General features: G+C 50.0%; 2 protein-coding genes across 16 annotated transcripts in view; one reads left to right on the top strand and one right to left on the bottom strand.

Annotated features, from left to right (window-relative positions):
- CAPN3 (calpain 3) overlaps nt 1-21,218 on the bottom strand; it is a 46,703-nt gene that overhangs the window by 7,302 nt on the left and 18,183 nt on the right. For 4 of the 7 annotated variants that reach the window (XM_081830994.1, XM_081830997.1, XM_081830996.1 and 1 more), the window contains exons 2-14: nt 17,602-17,671; nt 15,866-15,984; nt 13,725-13,858; nt 12,594-12,762; nt 11,594-11,737; nt 9,642-9,725; nt 8,682-8,767; nt 6,419-6,496; nt 5,495-5,655; nt 4,214-4,383; nt 3,872-3,883; nt 2,968-3,176; nt 2,149-2,185 (exon numbers count right to left, since the gene is read on the bottom strand). In XM_081830994.1, coding sequence (XP_081687120.1) covers nt 2,149-2,185; nt 2,968-3,176; nt 3,872-3,883; nt 4,214-4,383; nt 5,495-5,655; nt 6,419-6,496; nt 8,682-8,767; nt 9,642-9,725; nt 11,594-11,737; nt 12,594-12,762; nt 13,725-13,858; nt 15,866-15,984; nt 17,602-17,671 — 1,473 coding nt within the window. Of the gene's footprint in view, nt 1-2,148; nt 2,186-2,967; nt 3,177-3,413; nt 3,830-3,871; nt 3,884-4,213; nt 4,384-5,494; nt 5,656-6,418; nt 6,497-8,681; nt 8,768-9,641; nt 9,726-11,593; nt 11,738-12,593; nt 12,763-13,724; nt 13,859-15,865; nt 15,985-17,601; nt 17,672-21,218 lie in introns of those variants that run through there. The other 3 variants (XM_081830995.1, XM_081830999.1, XM_031026407.2) reach the window with 3 other exon arrangements.
- The window catches only part of LOC115940389 (uncharacterized), a 54,407-nt gene continuing 42,908 nt past the window's right edge, over nt 9,720-21,218 (top strand). For 3 of the 9 annotated variants that reach the window (XM_081831015.1, XM_081831014.1, XM_081831013.1), the window contains exons 1-4: nt 9,720-10,002; nt 10,219-10,292; nt 16,998-17,180; nt 17,835-17,889. In XM_081831015.1, the coding sequence (XP_081687141.1) occupies nt 9,995-10,002; nt 10,219-10,292; nt 16,998-17,180; nt 17,835-17,889 (320 nt within the window). In that variant the 5' untranslated portion in view covers nt 9,720-9,994. Of the gene's footprint in view, nt 10,003-10,218; nt 10,293-14,648; nt 15,659-15,980; nt 16,458-16,997; nt 17,181-17,834; nt 17,890-21,218 lie in introns of those variants that run through there. The other 6 variants (XR_014148604.1, XR_014148603.1, XR_014148597.1 and 3 more) reach the window with 4 other exon arrangements.

Here is a 21,218-nt window from a genome sequence, read left to right as displayed (position 1 = left end):
GGTCCTCAGCTTCGGGTGAGGTTCCGGGGTCCAGGAATCTGGGCTACATAGAACCAAAAGAGGCCTGGAGGGTGAAGGGAGGTGAGAATTTTCCGGGCTCAGAGACTGGCGGCTGCCCTGGTTTATAGTCCACTCCTATTCTGGACACCGCCCAGGAAAGGGATCTTCTGGCTAATGTTTTGTATTTTTTTTTAATTTATTTATTTGACAGAGAGAGAGAGACAGCGAGAGAGGGAACACAAGCAGGGGGAGCGGGAGAGGGAGAAGCAGGCTCCCCGCCGAGCAGGGAGCCTGACGCGGGGCTCGATCCCAGAACCCTGGGATCATGACCTGAGCCGAAGGCAGTCGCTTAACGACTGAGCCACCCAGGTGCCAGTGTTTTGTATTTTTAATGGAAGTTAGTTACTAAAACACCAAAAGAAGTGGCTCACCCAAATTGGCCTAAAAATGAATTTTGTTTGATTTACAGAGTTTTGGGTTTTGTTTTCTTTTTTGTTTTTTTCTGTTGTTGTTTTTGCAAATATTTAACGTAGGGAGAGACTTAATATGGAAACCTAGGTTTGGGGCTTTAAAAAATAAAACTAGAAGGTCTGGCAGGCTGCATGTGCCTGCGACCTGCTGTGGCAAAAATGGGGAGCTGAGAGTAGCTGCTGTCTGCGCCCTCCAGATGCCACAGTCACCACCACTCCAGTTGTCCCTCTGAAGCTTAAGAGTCAGTTGAGAGCTGCAGGCCATATGCGTGTGTCCAGGGACATCCAAACCCCCACACCTGCCTGCCCTGTTCATGTGGCATGCCAGTTCCCATACTCTCCTGAGTTTGAAATTCCTGATAAATACACTACCCTGATGACTAATGTTTAAAGATAAGAATGGGGGCGCCTGGGTGGCTCAGTGGGTTAAGCGTCTGACTTCGGCTCAGGTCGTGATGTTGGGGTCAAACCCTGCATTGGGTTCCACACTCAGGGGAGTCTGCTTGTCCCTCTCCCTCTGCCCCACCCCTTGCGTGTGCTCTCTCTCTCTCTCTCTCAAATAAATACATAAAATATTTAAAAATATATAAAATAAAAGATAAGAGCAGAACCAAATGCACTTAATACTAAAACCAGTGTCCCGTGATAATTCAGAAGGCACTTCGACAGGGTCAGGATTAGAACCGTGAGTATGACTACCCAGAAGACAGTTCGGTGGGGCATTTGCTGTCCTCTTATTGGCCAAAGTCACACAGCACAAGGGACTGGTTTACAAACCAGGGCCCCAAGGCCCAAGGCAGGCACAAGACTCCTTAATACAAGGAGACACCACATAACGCCAACTCTGTGCTTGTAACTCTGGGATTCACATCCCTGGGAACAGGTCTCGGCATGGCGACCAAGGAAAGAGCCTGAGCCTGGGCTCCAGGAATCTGGATGTCAGTTCCAGCCCTGCCACCTGTGAGCTCTGGGAACTCAAGGGAGCCATTTAACCCCACTGAGCCTCTCCTCCCTTACTTTAATGCCAGGGATAATAATCTTATTGCATCTCAGAAACCTTGCAAGAATCAGGTGAGGTAATGCACGGGAGAAGTACCTTGTAAGATATAAAGCCCATGACTAATAGCCACCATGTGGGAGCCCATGCTGTGCCAGACACTTCACATACATGATCTCACAGATTCCAACATCACAAAAGCCTTGCAAGGCACCTCCTATTATCCCTATTTGACAGAGGAGGAAAACTGAGGGGTTATGTAACTTGTCCAAATCACCCAGGTGGTAGGTGGAGGACCCAGGTTTTGACACTGACTCCAGAGCCAGTGTGTATATTATGTATCTGAGATTGGCCCTCATAATGCAAGCTAGTTGCTGCCCTTGGTGTCCCTTCCTATGGCCTTGACCCCTCCCTCTAGCAGTTCAAACCGCTTCTCCCCTCTAGGACTCCCTTCTGCATGTCCTAGCTCCTGGGCTATGTGGCCCCAGCGCCATGAGGCCTGTTACTCTAGTCATGGCAAAGAAAAATTGCAAGAATGTGAAAGAATTGCTCTGCATGCCCCCCGACTCCCATCTTCCTCTGCCAGTACCCTCTCTCCCCTCCCCCCACCCTTCTCTCCCTGCCTGGATTAGGGAAGGTGACCTTCGGGACCTTTTCACACATTAGAACCAAACCACTCACCACTGGCCGATCCACGGAGATTGTATTTTCAACTTCCCTGTGAGAAACACAAATGGTTGGGGGGAGGGTCTCAGTGTCACCAGGAGCAAGCAGGAAGCACAGAGAGGATTTGCTCAGGTCACGCAGCTTCTCAGAGCCAGATCGGGACTGACCTCAAAGGAACCCCAGGACCTAATTCTCCCACCGCAGGAACCAGCCTCATGTCGGCACCAGCCCCAGCAGCCAAGGGCACACACATGGGTTCTTGTTGGCTTTGCCCAGAGCTCCTCAAATTCAGGCCCAGCCACCTACCCAGGGACCTTGTGTTTCTTTCAAGGGAGAGTTCAGAGGAGTTGGGCTTATGAGCTCATCTGCAGTGACCAAAAATGCAGGATATGGCCGTGCTGACTTCCCTGGCCACCTTACCTAAAAATTCCATCACCCCCAATGCCTCCTCTCCCTGTTCCCTACTCTCTTTCTTTCTTATCACTTATCTTCCTCTAACATATATATGTGTGTGTTTCTCCCCATGCCTTGTCTCCTGTTAGAATGTTAAACTCCACGAGGGCAGGGATTTCTTTGTTTGATTCACTGCCTATCCTCAGTGCCTAGAAGAAGAGTGCCTGGAACACAGCAGATGCTCAAGAAGTATCTGTGGGATGACAGACTGACTGAATGGAGGAGGTGGGACCAGTGGCTCGGGAGCAGGGGAAGAGGGGCAGCCTGGTCAGCCTATCCAGGACTTCTAGAGGGGACTGGCCCAGCTACCTCATGCCTCCAATCTCTGGAATGGGCTGCATGGGCTTTTAGGGACAGGTTGGGAACGGGGGGCTGACTCACTCAGAGAGGTTCCTCTTTTCGGAGAAGACCCGGAGGATGAATTCTCCCTCCTGGTGGGGCTCATAGGTGGAGGGCACAATGACGTACTCGCTGGGAGGCAGGCGGAAGCGCTCGGACACCTCTCGCATGTTGATGTAGGTTTTGCTCCTGGCCTTGGAGGCATTGTACAGGAAGAAGTCCTTCTGCAGGTGCTGTTTGTTCCCGTGCATCTGATGGAGAGAAGAGCCAAGGGACTGAGCTCCTTGCGAAGGACACCAGTCCTGCTCACAGCCCCCTGGGGGTCTCTTCCCGACTCCCTGGTCACCCAGTTCACAGTCATGACCTACCTACCTCCGACTCCCAAGGCCTCAAATAGCTCAATATCCCTGGAGCTCCCTACCCCATTTCCTCCTCCTTTTCTGTTGTGATTCAGAAGTGAAGGCCAAGTCTATCATTCCCCCACTTACCGGAACTGCTGCTGGTCAGCTCCAAATCACCTCCAGGCTGGGGAAGGACCCCAAGGAGGCAGGAGGGGCCTTGGCTGGGGTCTGAGGGAGGCGATTCCTCCATCCCAAAGAGGGCAGTCACCCTCAGAATGTGTCTGTGTGACTGTGTGTGTGTGTAATTGTGAGTGCAAATGTGTATGAGTATGAGCAATTGTGTGCACATGCGTGTGAGACATGAATATGAATGTGTGAGAGCATGTGTGTGACTGTGGTGGGAAGGGAGAAAGGGCACATCATGACGGTGACAGTCGGGAGGTCACCCTGAGGCACCCTTTCTGGAGTTCGTGACACAGGCAAGACCCTCCCCTATCATAGTCCTGCCGTCAAACCCCACCAGGAAGCTTCCCGACGTGCCACTGACGGACACAGGACCCCCGGGCAATGCTGCACACAATTGTTGGCCACTGCCACTTCTATACCTCTTTGGGAACCTTGGGGAGAAACAGAAAAAAGAAGATGCTCAGATTCTGTGGATTTCACATCTGAATCGGGATGAAAAGCACGCAGGAAGGGAATGCCAGCAAGCATGGAGTGAATGCAGAAGCCTGATTTCCCACCACCTATCCAGCCAGCCCCAGCCCCACTCCGCCTCTCCCATCCTGAGTTTTTTCCTCCTGTGACAAATATCTAAGAGCTTCTGACACAAGTGGGCCTGATACCAGGAGTTCTGGGGGTCACTGAGTACTGGGGAAGCCCCCGAAACCCTCCCCTCTGAGCAATGTATGTGTGTCTGGGGCTGAAGCTGGTCAGGAGCTGCACACCTCGTAGATGGCAAAGCCAATGGTGAAGAGGTTGGCCCCCAGCTTCCGGTCCTTCCGCCGGTTCTTCTGCATCAGGGCCACCAGGAAGCTGCAGATCACCTCAGAGTCGTCGGGGTCATCGTCCTCCTCCAGGAGCTTCAGACGGTACTGTGGGTTGGTCCAGAAAGTGTCTGTGCCCCCCAGGAAGGAAATGTACGTTCGGATCTGCCTCTCAGAGAACGGGCAGGAAGAGGAATAAGACAGAGGGGACCTGCTTATCTCCTGCCTCTAGGTGCTCAATAAATACAGAAGGAGTGATTCCGGCATTTGTCAAATGATGTGGGGGGAGCAGTGGGTAGCCTTGACCTTTCTACAGATGGAGCCCCACTGCTTGGCTGTTTGGCTCCTCCTCCCTCTCTGAACTGTGATTCTCAGTCTCTGCTGATGGCTTCCCTTTCCTCGCCTGCCCTTGAAATGCTGTTGGTCCCTGGGATGTGGGCTTAGGCCTTCCTCCCACCCCACTGTTCTGCGACCCCTAGGCCGTCTTATCCACTTTTTAACTGTCCCTGCATAATTTCGATGCAGATCCCAGCCCCCATCTGCATTTGACTCCCTCCCTCCCTCCTTCCCTACCTCTGTCCCTTCTGTCTTCCCTCCTTCCTTCTTCTCTTCTTTCCATCCTCTCTTCCACAAATATATGTTGAGTTCTAATCATACAACCAAGGACCTCTAATCTGTGCATCCAATTCTCTGTGACACATCTTCACCTGGATATTCTACAGGGGCCTCAAACTTCCCATGTCCCCAGCTCAACTCCCCTCCCTACAAGCCCACGACCAACTCCACCGAAAAGCCAACAACACGCTGAGTTTTTTCTCCTGTGTGTCTTATGTTGCGACACTGACCCCATCCCCTCAGGCCCCCCCAAACTGAGAAACTTGAAGTCACTCTTCAGGGACTTCACCCAATATTCTGTCCCCTGAATCTGCCCCCTTCCCTCCATCTCCGCTGCCAGGGACTTGCTCCGGCTCTCATCATCTCTGGCTTGCACCCTTGCCGTCGCCGCTAACTCTGGGTTCAGTCCCATCCTCAGCATTAGGAATGCAGCATCGTTCTGACACGGTGTCCTGCTTAAAAGTTGTTACCAGCTCCCTACTGCACGCTCCTCAGCCTGGCCGTCTCCTTCTCGGTAAAATGGGGAGGGTTTCGTAAGACAAGATACCCCCCGGGAACTTAGTACAGACTCAGCTCCCCCTGGAACTGGTTCTGCGCGGCCCTTCCCCCATCCCGAGCCTCTCCCACCTGGGAAGTTGCGGCAGCCTCCGGCAGAGCAGCCCCTCACCCAGCGGCCCTCATTCACGGACACTGTCCACGTCTGCAGCTTGTCGGACTCTAGGGCATCGGCTGTGAGGTTGCAGATCTCCAGCTTCGTGAAATGGTAGATGAAATCGTCATACGACATCCTGAGGGGTTGGAAGAGAGAGACTCATGTGGGAGGCTGGGACGAGCGCAGCGCAATCAGACAGTTCAGACAAACTCGGGCACGGCCCCAGAGAGGACCCTGTCTCTCCTCGTTAGGGTACACACTATCTGTTCTCATGTCTGCACCCCAAACTAGCATCTCTTCCGGTAATGACTCAAACTTCTGTGTCCTTGATGGGAGAGCTTGGCAGCATTTAGTTCTCCAATGGAACAGTGTCCCTCTGCACTGGACCCAGGCACTGTGCTGGGCTCAGCAGAAAGAGAGACAGACAACTAAGCCAGCAATTTCGAGGATGATGAGTCTCACTAATTAATCGCAGGCCTGGGCAAAACAGGGGATCCTGAAGAAAGTTCCCTTTAAGCTGAGACTTGAGGGCTGAGTAGAAATGATCTGAGTGAAGGGTGAGCATGGCATTGGGTGAGCAAAGTAGAGCTGCCTTGGCTCAGAAGACAGCTCTGCAAAGGCCAGGGAGCAAGTAGCTGGAGCCGCGTGTGCCACAGAGGGGCACAGGTGAGGCAGGAGCCACATCATGCTGGCCTGGTCCCAGGCTCAGTCACCACCGTGACCTGGTCGGCTCCTCTCAGAACCCCATCCTTGCTGGGCCTTGGACTGGAGGAGGAGAACAGGGCCCAGATCTCCTGAGGGCCGGGGTCTGATGGCCTCTTTCCGGGGATTGAGGTTTGAGATTTCAGCTCCCCACCTCATCCCTTACCCTTCGGGGTCCTCCTGGGTCTTGGACTCACCAGAACTCTCCATCCTCAGTGACCTGGTGCTGCAGACGAGCCTTCTCAGCTTTGTCCACAAAGCTCCAGTCCTTCCAACTGGAGGGAAAATGGAGGAATTAGGGAAGGAAGAAGAAGGGGAGACCTGAGGTAGGTTGGTGCAGGAGGTATCAAGAGAAATATGTTGAAAGACTAGCCCACCTCCAAATTGCAGCAAGCATGAAGCATCAAAATGGAAATCTGATCTGATCCCCTCCGTGTAAAACCCAATAATGGCTTCTCACCATCCGCAGGAGTAAGACCTTAAATGGGTTTGTAAGGGCTTGATCCCTCTCTGGCTCAGTTTTTTGTTTTTTGTTTGTTTGTTCGTTTGTTTTTATCCCCCCTCACACTTTAAAGGTTAAGAGTTGACCTCTGGAAATAGACAAACTGGATTCCATTAGTTGTAGTTTTTTTTTTTTTTTAAGTAGGCTTCATGGCCAGCAGGGAGCCCAACATGGGGCTTAAACTCACAACTCTGAGATTAAGACCAGAGCTGAGATCAAGAGTCGGACACTTAACAGACTGAGCTACCTGGGCGCCCCTCAGGATTCCATTTAATAATACCAGTACTAGCTGCGTAACCTTGAGCATGTCGCTTAACCTCTCAGCGTCTGCTTTCCCAACTGCAAAAGGGGAATGAGTATTATCATCTACTTAGAGGGCTGCGATGAACAATGAATGAAATAACACATGCAAAAGTTTTAGACCAGCGCCTGCCCTCCAATAAATAACTGTTTGAGTTCTGAGAAGAAGACCAAGCATGTAAACATTTCCTTTCTCCTGCCACCTCAGGAAATAGCCTGGCTGCGTGTTTCTAAAGGCTGGCTGGTTTTCCATACTCTCCTCAGGAGGGAGGAAATGAAGCACATGTGTGTTTCAGTCATGCTGAGGAGAATAAAGCTAAACTGGGTTGTCCTTGGCAAGGTAAGGGATTGAGGAAGGGCTTGGGGTCAGGGAATGCTCAAGGGGAAATGGAGGTTCCGGAGAGCAGAAGGAGGGACCCAGAGCAGGGAGGGTGGTCTCCTTGCGTGACCCAGAGATGGGCCCCACTTGTCAGCAGTCCCAGCGTGGAGGCATTGGCAGGATGTGTGTTAAGGCTGGACACCAAACTATGGGGCTGGAGAACACAGCGAGGGTCCCTGTGGGTGACCTGGGCTAGTGGGCCGCTGACGGGGCCCTGAGGGCCTTCCCAGAGCAGAGAGCCTAAGTCCTATGTGGCTCTCTCTGGCAACCTTTCTCTACTCTTCCTATCCCACCCAAACTAGGTGAGGGACTCCCCCTTTGGGACCTTTATCTTCATTATTAGTGGTCGTTTTGTCCTTCCCACTGGAACTTAAAGTTCACAGGGGCAGGGCCTGTGCCTCCCTGTTCATTTCTAAGTCCCCAGGTAGTAACGTCTGGGCACAGAGGAAGTGACAATTTGTCTCACTGCTGAGGGAAGGAATGCCGCGAATGTCTGCAAGAGGCAGTAGGAAGACTAGAGTCAACAGATTATCCCAGTCTCTCCGGGGAGGCTGCCTGTTCAGGGAATATCCTCAGTGCCCAGACCTGTGCCTGCTGTCCAGCAGGTGCTCAGTGATACTAAGTGAAGGTAGAGCTGAATGAACCAGCAATGCTGGTGCCCTGGGTGGAGGTAAGCCCAGGGGCTGAAGAGCGCACGCGCAGCTACGCAGTCCGGCTATGTCCTCTCGGGAATGAAAGAGCTCGAGGGGCTGCCCCCCACTCAGTGAGGCAATTGGGATCCAGTGATTGCGTGCACTCTAAAAGCTTTGTAAATGTTTTCGAGCCATCATACAACTTGCCCGTGTTTGTTACTTTTGCTGCACCCGGTTCGTTCCTCTCGGTGATAAGCAGCAAGATCTTTCAGGCGCAGCGAAGGAGAGGAAATCTTAGCACTAGCTAGGCACTCTCCAGCTTACCATGTAAGTGGTAACATTGCTCCCATTTTACAGATAAGGAAACAGAGAAGGGAAATCACTCCTCTAGTCCAGACCCCTGCCTTCAAACTTTGCTTCTACCTGGACCTAGCCCATGCTTTCTAGAATCTTTCCTTTTCAGCCAATGGCCATCAGTGAGGTCTGTGGATACTCAGCTCCCCTGGCTCCTCTGCGGGCCCTCCCCTGGAGCCCACATCCCCTCTTCCCCTCTGCGGATCATGGGTTTTGAGGGTAATTTGTAGTACTCTTATGGTGCAGTATCCAACACAGCCTGGCCCCAGGCTCTGCGGGCCCCCGCCACCTACCCATCACTCCAGGAGCCGTTCCACTCCACCTGGCCCCAGGGGTTCCGCAGCCGCACCAGCTTCACCTTCTCTCCCTTGAACAGGGCCTTGGACAAAGAGAAAAAGCTCTCTTGGTCTGGGCCTTCCTGGAAAGGGGGTTTTCTGTCTTGCCCTGAGGGCTAGGATGGGGATAGGGAGAGAATCCTGTACAGGGGCTGTCCTGCCTGGTCCTGGTCAAGGAGACTAATCAGAGGCTCTCTGTGGAATGGCAGAGGGAATGTCAGCACCCTAAGACTGAGTCTGCAGCGGTCAGGGCTCGACTATCTGCTAAGAAGTGATTTTCCCAGCCATTATGAGCTTGAGGGGAGGAGGGAGGGTGTAAATTGTGGGGCCAGTCTAGCACACTAGGTGTCTCTGTTTGAATTAGAAAACAAAACAAAACAAAACACCCCTGCCGGCTGAGGGACTACAGACAAATGGCCCCCACAGGTGGACCGGTTAGAAAAAGGTGCCCCTTCCTCCAGTCTCTGCCAATCCCTGTGGATGGGGCCCAGCCTGCCCAGCTGTGCACAGTGGTCCTGACAAGTTTCCTGTCTCCAGCCAGACGTGCCAAGAGGAGCAAAATATTGTAACTGTTCAACTCCCGGAGAACAGGAAACACGAGAGCCCGTGAAATCAATTCCATAAAACCAAAGCGATTTCTATTTGTTCCCTGGAAATGTGGGGAAAACTGCCACTTTAGCACTAAAAGCAAAGATGATCTGAGCGCCACCTTGTGGCAAGATCCACCTCTACCCGTCCCGGGGGGGTGGGGGTGGGGGTGGGGGGCCTCCAGCCACAGGCACTGGACCCAGACCTTGAGCAGAACACCCCCCTCCCCTGTCCCGAGAGGAGGCAGGCTCTGCAGAGGTGAAGGGGCCCAGGAAGCTAAGTCCTGACTTCGGAAGGCGACCCAAGTGGCTCCCGCCCCACCAGCCTCACCTCCTCCAGCCCAGTGACAGAGTAGGCATGGCCCTTGACTAGCCCGCAAGCCATTCTTGTTTCATACTGAACCGGAACAATTGTCTGTGGAGCAAAAACCAGACAGCCTGTCAGGGGTTGGGCGGCAGAAGTTCTGTTTCCTCTGAGACAAAGTGCACATGAGGTAATTTTCCAGGTTCTGCGAGGACAAGGACCCCTCCGCACTCTGAAAGGGGGCCTCCCGGCCGTGCGAGGACCACTGCTGGCCCTTTCAGAGAGGCAAGAAGACACAGCAGAGACCAGTGGTTCCCCTCAAGCTGGTGGCCCCGAAAAGGTCTGTTCTGACCACTGGAGATCCATGTGAGGCTGGGACGATGTCGAGGTAGGCGAGAACATCCCCACTCCTCCTTTCTGGATCTCTTGGGGTCTTCAGAGGAGGAACAGGGACAGATGGCGGCTGCCCTGGGACTCAGGCTCCCCCCTTCCCCTGAGCCCACCCAGAGCTGACTCCTCCCAGAAGAGGAAAGAAGTGAGAAAAGAGGTTAGATGAAACATATAGGTCTAACCTCCTTTCTGTATATCCCTTCACGTCCTCCAGACCCACCGAGAACATGATACTCGAGAAATCAAGAGTCACAGTGCCCAGGGAGGGGAATCTGGAGGAGGCCCGAGGTGAGTCCTGCTCAGACATGACTCAGCCTAAGGGGCAGGAGAAGCTTTTCCATTTGCAGAAATTCCCAAGTGGCAGCCCCAGGAGATGCTCGGCAGAGGGGTAGGATCTCCAACGCCCAGTGAGCCCTAGACCGTATTTCTGTGGCTTCACATTGCCTGGTAATGTGACAGCTTTAAGAAGAGCTTCCGGCAGCCATGCTGGGCTGTACAGATCGTGAGCCTTTTCAAGCTCAGGGATGTGGGTGGAGCCGGGGCTCTTTGGCATCTTAGCCTCTTTAACATCTCAGTCCTTACATGACCCAGATCATGCTGAATAGAAAGGGATGGGGCAGGAGACCCCTGGGAAACCACCTGAAACAACTCCTTTGGCATTACTTATGCACACCTAGCAAATCATCCCCTGGCAATCTGTCCCAAAGGATCATCACAACACACACAAAGACGTATCTCTTAGAATGTTTTCATGATAGCATTTAAAAATAATAGCCAACATAAGAAAGAGAAAACAATCCAATTTTCCAATAATAGGGTATTGGGTTAATAAATTATAACTTATCTGTATGTCAGCATACTGTGCAGCCACCAAAAAATGTTTTAGGAGACACATTAACAATATAATTCATACTGGCATATTAAGAACATAAAGCTAGCTGAGAAAAGCATAACTGCAAAGAGGTACATAGAATATGAGATTTTAAAAACAAACATTTAGATGAACTGTATGCAAAGAAAAATCCTAGATGGATGTATACTAGATACTTAGAGTTACTACCTTTAGATGGGAGAGAATGTAGGTTAATTTTTCCTCTGTGCTTTTCTGGATGGCTCAGGCAGTATTCTTCAGTGAACGTGCATTACTTCCGAAAGTACTAGAATATAGCTCCATGAGGGAAGAGACTATTCTAGTGAACAAAAACTATTTTGTATGTTTACTAGAAGAGTGTCTGGCACTCAGTAGGAGCTCAATAAATATGTGTTGAAGGAACAATTGAATGAATTAGAAGAGGAGAAGTATTTTAAAATAAGTGAAGTCTCTCTTGTATTTCTGCTTGTTAATTTGTTATCAAACTGCCAGGACCACGGGTGTGAAGGAACTCCCACAGAGATTCCCTCCAAATCCGGTCTCTCCCACCTTCTTCAGGAGCCTTGGAGTGGGCAAGTTATTCCAACCCAGACCCTTGGGAGGCCCACACAGAGGTCAGTGTGGGAAGCACTGGCTGCTGAGGGGAATCTAACACCAGGAGGCCCGGGTCATGCAGGTCAGAGGGGTGGTCAGTCCTGACAACTGAAGGTGTACACACCCGGGTCGGTCTGTCATCTGAGCCTCCGGGGATGAGGTCTGAGTCCCTGAGCTGCGAGTTATCCATATTCCTCACCATCCGCGCAATCAACTCCCCCATTTTCAGTCCAGAAGGTGATGTTCCATAGGTCATGTTTGTGCCATCCTGATGCCCGATGGGGACAAGGACAGTGCAGGAGAGGGAGCGAGAGCAAACAAGGGAGGGTGATGGAAAGGGAAGGAGACAGAGAGAAGGAAGGGGACAGACAAGGAAAAGAGGAGAGATAAACAGCGTGAATGGAGACAAGATGGAGAAAAGTGATACAGAAAGAAAATGTTCATCTATGGGTGTTTAACGCTAACTGATCTTCCCATGCTTTTGGACCCATTTGGAGTATGGGGAAAGGAAGGAAATTCGGGAATTCAGCTTGGGCCCCTTCCTCAGTGATGGAAAGGGCCAAGACTATTACACACCAAGCAGTCTCCAGGGCAGGTGTGTCTCCTGAAAGTCAGGAGGCCTGGCCAGCCTACCATCTCCTTCCCCTTGGCCCCAGTCTCGGTTCACACCACTCTGCCACACCGAGGCCGTGCCTGCTCGCCAAGCGTCTCTCAGATTACAACACAAAGCCCACGTCCTAAGAGAGACAAGACCAAAGCTCAGGGACTGGGAGGCTGTCTTGGGGAATGGCGGGCTCTGGTCCAGAACCAGGTATGTGGCCAGCTTAATTGGGCCATGCTGAGGCTGAACCCCACTGACCACAGGAGGCCCATGCTGATGCAGGCCTCTGGACCTATTTCTACCTAAAGTCCAGGGCTTGGAATGTCTTTGTCCCATCTCTTTGGTGAAAATCCCCAGGAACACTTCTTCCTTGAGGAATTTTCGAAGTTGAGAGCCAGTGCCTGCTTCCTAAAACAAAACATCCACCCTGTCCCAGAGGAAAGCCCTATGCTGCTATTCATCACATGACAAGCTTCCTGACAGTCGGCAGCTCCCTGCCCTGCATCCCACACCCCAGACTTACATCAATGGAGCAGCCCATGAGGGAGCCTCTCTCGATGGCTTTCTTCATGATCTTGTACATGTCTCTGGGAGCATCCTTGATCTCAAAAAACTCAGTCACCCCTCCTGTGAAGTCCTCCATGGCCTCAGTAGTGTTCCCGCCTTTCAGAGCCTCATAGGAACCGTGGAGCCTTGGAGACAGAATGAAGACCAATCTGAGATCACAGGGTTCCAGGAGACATGACCCAGGTGCCATGCCACCAGAATTTTACTCTCGGGTCCTGTGACGTTTTCTTATCTAATCCCCCAACAACCCTGTAAGCTAATGGGATGGATACTACGACTCCCTTTCTTCACATTGGAAAACTGAGCTCCAGAGGCCAAGTGGCTTACCCAAGGCACCAGAGACCTGGAAGCACTGGGACAGGAACCCAGCTATTCCTACCTCCTGATAGTTCTCTTTCCACCATACCCTAAACCCTAAGGAAGGGTTCCATTAAAGCCATTAGTAGTAGCTGGGGTGAAGCTTCGGAGTTGAGAGATAACATGACTTTATTAATATACTGCAAGATCAGGAGGTTGAGCCAAGCAAGACCCTGGGATGTGAGCTTCACAGATACAATGCTCAGATCCAAGACTTGCAACACCAACCTTTAATTCTAAAGGCAGAATTAAAGTGCTCGCTATGGGAAGCTAAATCTAAAGATTTTCTTTCTTTTTTTTTTTTTTAAAGATTTTATTTATTTGAGAGAGAGAATGAGAGAGAGAGAGCACATGAGAGGGGGGAGGGTCAGAGGGAGAAGCAGACTCCCTGCCGAGCAGGGAGCCCAATGCGGGACTTGATCCCGGGACTCCAGGATCATGACCTGAGCCGAAGGCAGTCGCTTAACCAACTGAGCCACCCAGGCGCCCCTAAATCTAAAGATTTTCTACACATGTCTTCATTCTACTCTTAAATATAGTGTTTTTAGTTTGAGCCATTGCTGCCTAGACCCGATCGTCTCTGACTTTGGGTCACAGTTGAACACACTCACACAAACACACACACGCACACACATGCACACACAAATACCTTCTCTTGTGACAAGACTTTGGCTGGAGTTTGCAGCCCCCCACCTCTAGCCCTGCCTCACATCCTAAAGTGTTGCCTTACTTAGCATAAGCCTTCTCCAGCAGAGCACTCCAGAATTCATTGCGGTGGTTCGATTTGGTGAAAACCAGTTGATTGTTGTAAGTCGGCAGGCAGTCATCGATAACCACATCCACCCAGTCTCCGTAGCGCCAGAACTGCACAAAAACAACGAGTCACATTGTCAGACCACCTTTGGGAAACGTGTCTCTACTCCACATTCCTTAGAGTCTCTTTGACAAGCAGTCCCACTTCCTCCACTCTGCGCCTTGGTGCTTGTCCATACTCTTATGGTTTGGGACGTGCGTATCTTTGTCTAACTGGACCGTGAGTTCCTCGGGGGCAGAAAGTGAGGTACCTACCACTTTATCTCTTCCACACAGTCCAGGCCTGTCCTGGGGATGGTAGGTGCTCCGTGCACATCTGAGGACTTGAGATTTTCATTCTCCTGCTCAGTAGGTCTGGAGTGGGGTCTACGTATTGTATTTTAGGTATTTTAACTGATTCTAATGTGCAGCCAGTGTTGAGAACTACTGGTCTAGGTGAGGGTGACGTATTGATTATAGATTTCTTGATGACAAACAAGGTAGAAATTGCTGCTGAAGAAGAAAGATTGACAGGGAAAAGGGAAGTGGCCCAGAATAGACTCTGGCTGTAACAGGATCATTGTCTACTAATTCCAGTTCTGGATGTTGTTCTCTCTCTCTTCTTTTTTATTTTTTTTTTAATTTTTCTTTTTTTTAAGATTTTATTTATTTATTTGAGAGAGAGAGAGTGAGAGACAGAGAGCATGAGAGGGAGGAGGGTCAGAGGGAGAAGCAGACTCCCTGCCGAGCAGGGAGCCCGATGCGGGACTCGATCCCGGGACTCCAGGATCATGACCTGAGCCGAAGGCAGTCGCTTAACCAACTGAGCCACCCAGGCGCCCCTCTCTCTTCTTTTTTAAAGGTTTTATTTATTTATTTGAGATAGAGCATGAGCTGGATGGAGAGGGAGAGAATCTGAAGCAGACTCCACACTGAGCGAAGAGACCGACATGGGGCTCAATCTCACGGCCCTGATCATGACCTGAGCCAAAATCAAGAGTCGGCTGCTTAACCGACTGAACCACCCAGGCGCCCCTGGATGTTGTTCTTTCTTGAACAAATCAGTTTTAACTGAAGAAGGCCAAATACGGTTTAATCTCTTTCTAATGACATTTTCTCCCTTATTGAAAAGAGGGCAAAAATCTATCTGGTCTTTATATATATGACCCTCGAGGCATAAGACCCTTGAAATATCAGAGGGATACTTAGTAGCTTGATGGCCCAGGAGAGAAACAAAAATGAGGACCTGGCTGCCTTACCCATGCTCCAGGGGGCAGCAGGACCGTGAACCTGAACCTGATCAGGGACCTTTTCTGAGGCCTTCAGTGCTGAGGTACAAGATCAGCAGGTACACCAAGTGATGATTCAGGTCAGTTCCAGGACATTAGGAGCTTCCAGGGCTGGAAACAGATCGATGCCTCAGAATCCCAGCCTCTGCTGGATCCCCACATGTGGAATCACTTCAGTGCTGGGCCAGCACCAGGATTTGGCTCTCTGACAGGACAATTTGGATCTAGAAAATTTCCAGTGGTTTAATTGCGTCTGGAAACCAAAGACTCATTTAGGGGCCGAACCAGAAGCCTGGTCCCCAGATTGACCAGACTTTTCTTCCAGGTCCTAGAAAAGGGGAGTGCGAGAGGCCGTATAGACCCGCCTTAAAGGGCAACAAGAAAAGGAGCCATAATCACGCAGGGCGCCCGTTGTTTCCTTCGTGAACCAAAGGGCCTTATGAATTCCCATTGCTAGTAGCTTGGGACCTACTTGAGAAGGGATGTGGGTAATAGCGTAGCAGCCAACCAGCCGGAGAGGCAAAAATAGACCCACAGGCCAGCAAACAGGATGTCTTCCTGCCTTTCTGGGGCACAGCGGAAGGTGGGGGGCAGGGGGAGACAGGCTCAGGGGTCAGAGATAAACAACTGCTTCCTCGCAGGCCTGAGGCCTTAAGGGGGTCCCTGCCCACGGCCAAGGCGGGGAGGATGTGGGTGGAACCTTTCCTGAAGCTGCTGGGAAGGCAAGGCCAGGAGACCGGGGCTGGGTGGACAGCAGCTGGGCCTCTTAACCACACTCTAGTTCCCTCACCTGGAAGTGGAAGATCCCCGCGTAGTTTTCGGTGAAACTCTGATCATGGGGTATGACTCGGAAAAGCAGGCGCTCATTCAGGGTCAGGCAAGCAATGGCTGCGAGAAACCAGCAGTCCCCTGCAGGCAAGTACAGGGCAGGGGTTACGTCCGGGGAGGAAAAAGGCCCCATCCCAGCTGACCCTTCTGCCGAACGAGTTCACTCAGTGTTCACTGTCCTACTTCCAGAGGTGTCGACCCAGAGCAGTTTGCTAGTGGTCCCTTGGCAATGAGGTCAGGGTAACCTACTCCCTTCTGACAGGTTTACCTGAAGGCTGTAGGCAATTCCTCCATCTGTAATATAAGCTCACTTACTTTTTGGGCCTCAAGGAAGACAGAGCAGTAGGTCAACATTGGGTCATTCTTCCTAACACCCATATGAAATCTGCACTGCCCAGACCTTTGCAACTTGAGTGCATTTCTCCCCTTTGGGGGAGCCTGAGCATCTGAGAGCCATCGGCCAAGCCCATTGGTACTGGAAGGAAAGTCGGTTGGGCAGCTGCCCTGCAACCAGTTTACAGGGGGCACGAAGACATTGCTCACAATAGAATGAGGTGGGGATATTTTCTTAGTCCCTGAACTTCCTTTCTGGCAGAGCATGGTGTGTAGTCATTTTGCTATATGTGTGTGTGTGTGTGTGTGTGTGTGTGTGTGTGTGAGAGAGAGAGAGAGAGAGAGAGAGAATGCCCAGGGGGCATGCCTGGTACACTCGCAGTCACAGAGCTGCCCTCTAAGGAGGATGGGTTAAGTTGTGCAAGGCCTTTGTTTGGCTGTGCAGATGTGAGGGCATCCTTGAGCCTGCAGAGGGGAGACTAAGAGCGGCCAGCAGCCCTCCCCCCCCCGCCCTCCCCCACCACGTCCCACCCCCCTCCAGAAGAAGCAAGCCTCTCCTTTGAAACAGTTTCTGTTAGAAGGTCCAGATTATGAGCTTGCCCAGGGCTCTGTAGGCAGCCTTCCCCCGGGTGCAGGAACCCAGATACTGAAAACCTCCTTAGCCTCTCTTTCTGGGGCCAAATAAGCCAAGTTCGTTTCACTGGGTCTTGGATGCTCTTTCCCCGCAACTTTTAAACTATGCCTGTTGATGTTCTCTCCAGTTTTGCTTCGCAGAGCTTTCCCGCGGTCCACACCGGAGAGAATACTTCCTGAGAGGAAGGTCTGGCGGAAGAGCCAAGCTGACCACCCAGACAGAACACTGGACGCGCATCCTGTGGCAACTGCCATCTTTGTGGAAAGACTCCTTTCATATGGAGCGACGCTGGGGCATTGTCAACAAGAGAGTGAGTTACAAGTGCACTTTCCGTGTGCATACAGATTCCATATAGATTCCAGGGACGTGCTTGGTGCGCAGTTTCAGAGCTCTCTTTTAAGGGAGTGGGTACAGTTAAAAGCAAGGCTTTTATCTTGCGGAGTGGGGTGTGCAAGTGTCCTTGAGACTCTAGGGAGGATGCTGTGGAACGAGGCATATCTCCCGTGACAGGAGGCAAAGAACTGATGAGAGATGTGGGAGGAACAGAAAGTAAATGAAGCCATCACCAGCACATAGATACATGGGCATGAAGTACTGTTAGAAAAGCCTCCTCCCCAAAATGCATTAAGACCAAAACCAGATTATTGTCCCTTTACTTCCTGTAAAGGGACCACACCTTTTAATCACCCCTTGATTGTTTGGCTGGATATGATCTCAGGGGACTTGCCTACCTAGATCTCCTTGACAGATGTCAGTTCTGTTGGCTCCACCAATGATAAATCGGGGATTCTCGCAAATTTCCTGTGAAACAGAAAGGAAATAATGACAGTAGTAGGAGCTATTGTTTATTGAGGCTCCTTATGTAATGTCGTGCTGACATCCCACATCAGGAGCGTTGTACACACCACTCAGGTAAGCCCCCCAAACAGCCTGTGAATTGGATACTATCATTCTTATTTTTCAGATAAGGAAACCAGGGCTCAGAGAGGTGAGGGAATTTGCCCAAGGACACACAGCTAGTAAGTGGCGGAAGCCAGAAACATGCCTCCTTTTCCCATTGTTCGACATTGTTCCCTCACACTGACATACTATCTACGTAAGGATATACCTTGAGAGGGCAATGTCGTTACTGTCGTATCTTTGGCAAGGGACGACAGCAACGTTGTTGTTTTCTATGCCAGGAAAATAAGTGCAGGAAGGAAAATAAAGATCTTTCTTGCCAAGATGTGGTAACATAGATATTTAGAGTCAGCATAGATCCCAGGGTCTGTAGCACTTGAGAGCTGGGGAGAGCAGAGAGTAAATTTGGTGTGGGCCCTGCAGGCCCCCAGGTCAGTTGAGGGTACATTTTTTTTTTTTTAAAGATTTTATTTATTTATTTGACAGAGAGAGACACAGCGAGAGAGGGAACACAAGCAGGGGGAGTGGGAGAGGGAGAAGCAGGCTTCCCGTTGAGCAGGGAGCCCGATGCGGGGCTCGATCCCAGGACCCTGGGATCACGACCTGAGCCGAAGGCAGACGCCTAACGACTGAGCCACCCAGGCGCCCTGGTACATTTTTTTTTTTAAGTAGGCGCCACACCCAGTGTGGCACCCAACTCGGGGCTTGAACTCACGACTCTGAGAGATCAAGACCTGAGCTGAGATCAGGGAGCCCCAGGGCACATTTCTTGACTCAAGCTAACCCAGTACGCACCCCGGGCCGCGGCTGTAGTTTACTACTACAGATTATGTGCAGTCCAACAGCGGCCAACAGAGGGCGCTCTTGTTTTTTCTTTCTAGGACTTACGCTTTGTTTTTTAACTTAGAAAATTTTGAAATAATTGTAGATTCTTTGTTTTGGTTTTAACACCATTCCTCAGAGCTTGAAGAAGTCTTGCTATCCCTGTGACCCAGCCCTCTCTCTCTCTCTGTATCTCCTTGTGTGTCTAAGCGTGTCTCTCTCCCCATGCCAGCCCCCATGACAACTCCATATACCCGTGTTGAGTTGAAGCTCCCTGTACTGGGGGATCTCACCCTCCTACTGGATGCAATGTCTTGCTAAGGTCACACGGCATGCACCTCTTGTCTGAAACTCTTAATGCAATGGAAGGATAAACCCCAATCAAGAATTCATAAAAAGGTTACCTATAGGGGGAAGGAGGGAATAAGGTGGTGGGAATAGGGATGGAAGTAAAACTGAATATAACTGAAAAGAGTTTTGACTTAGGAACCAAGTAAATTTGTACATAATTAAAAAGCCAAGCGATACCTGGCTGGCTCAGTCTTGTAGAGTGTTGCTAGTCTTGACTTCAGGGTCATGAGTTTAAGCCCCATGTTGGGCATGGAGCCCTACTTAAAAAAATTTTTTTTTTCCTTAAAGCCAAAATAAAAGACAATTTTTTTAAAAGATTTTATTTATTTATTTGACAGAGAGAGAGACAGCGAGAGAGGGAACACAAGCAGGGAGAGTGGAGAGGGAGAAGCAGGCTTCCCGCTGAGCAGGGAGCCTGATGCTGGTCTCAGTTCCAGGACCCTGGAATCATGACCTGAGCCGAAGGCGGATGCTTAAAGACTGAGCCACCCAGGTGCCCCAAGAAAGACAATTTTTAAAAACAGTTTGTAAAAGCTGAAAGCAAATTGAAGCAAAGGAGCTTAACTGCATATCAAGTTGGTGACATGACCACACACATAAAAAGAATTATTTCAAGCGACTTAAAATGTAGTATTTTGACTCTTTATTCCTCTTGGGATAGATCCTAAGGTCAAAAACCCAAATCATAAAGAAATACGAATCATAAGAAATAATAATAATAATGTCATTATTTCAAAACTTTGACATGTATGCTATATGATAAATAAGAACTTATATTAATGTCATTAGGTACCAAGATTTTTTTTACCATAAAAGAAAATATGTAATATTACAAAATCAAATAATTTAAGTAACAACTCTGCAATGTTAGAGTTGAATTAGATATATAAATATAACTCATGATTTCTTTTTTTCCTAAGAAAATATTTCCTATCTCTCTGCATTGAAAACAACTAAACAACCCCCACCAAAAAAATCTCCCCCAAAATAAATAAAATCTTAAAAAAAAAAAAAAAAGGCGCGCCTGGGTGGCTCAGTCGTTAAGCGTCTGCCTTCGGCTCAAGTCGTAATCCCAGGGTCCTGGGATCGAGCCCCGCATCGGGCTCCCTGCTCCGCGGGAAGCCTGCTTCTCCCTCTCACACTCCCCTTGCTTGTGTTCCCTCTCTTGCTTTCTCTCTCTCTGTCAAATAAATAAATAAAATCTTAAAAAAAAAAAAAAAATCTCCCCCAAAACCTAGAAGCAGTAACAATCTGGTAATAAAGAGAACATCAACATCCGGATTGTGTTGTGTGTGGGGTTTTTTTAAAGATTTTATTATTTTTTAAGTAGGCTCCTTGCCCAATGTGGGGATAGAGCCCACAACCCCGAGACCAATAGTCACATGCTCTACTGACTGAGCCAGCCAGGTGCCCCCAGATTGTGGTTTTTAAAAACCATTTTCCACAAAGACAAAAGGTAAAACTCATTATTCCAGACCAAGACTCCTTCCTCTTCTTTAAAAAATTATTATTATTATTATTTTAAAGATTTTATTTATTTGAGAGAGAGAGAGAACAAGCAGTGAGGGAGGAGCCGAGGGAGAGGGAGGAGCAGACTCCCCACTGAGCAGGGAGCCTGAGGCTGGGCTGGATCCCAGGACCCCAGGATCGTGACCTGAGGCAGATACCTAACCAACTGACCCACCCAGGTGCTCCAAGACTCCTTCCTCTTAAAAAGAAGCCAAGTAAGGGATAGCGGACATGTTTTTTGGTCTCCCCAGTGTTTTGCTTCCTTGGAAAACAGCCCCTTCTCCCAGGGTTATACCTCACCTTTTCACTGGGGAACAGCTCCACTGTCAAATCACACCCTTCTGGTGAGCTTCCCCCTTCACCCAGCTCTAGACATATAGTAGGGGCAACTAGTGAGTGAGAGTGATTGGTTCAGGGATGGGCACATGACCAAATCTGGGTCAATGAGGTATCGGCTAAGACTTTTGTTGTTAACTATTGAGAAAAAATATATATAATTGGCCCTTGATCTACACTGGGATTGGAGGCATCGACCCCTGCACAATCAAAAATCCACATATCACTTTTGACTCCCTAAAAGCTTAATACCAGTAGCCTACTCTTGACTAGAAGCCTTACCGATGACCTAAACAGTCGCTTAACACGTATTTTGTATGTTATATGTATTCTATACTGTATTCTTACAATAATATTAGCTGGGAAGAAGAAAATATTATTAAGAAAATCAGGGCGCCTGGGTGGCTCAGTTGGTTAAGCGACTGCCTTC

The sequence above is a fragment of the Leptonychotes weddellii genome, chromosome 9 (assembly GCF_054177405.1).
Source record: "Leptonychotes weddellii isolate Sample4059 chromosome 9, ASM5417740v2, whole genome shotgun sequence".
Taxonomy (NCBI): Eukaryota; Metazoa; Chordata; class Mammalia; order Carnivora; family Phocidae; genus Leptonychotes; species Leptonychotes weddellii.
Note: the sequence above shows the minus strand (reverse complement) of the source record. Positions and strands in the feature narration are given on the sequence as shown.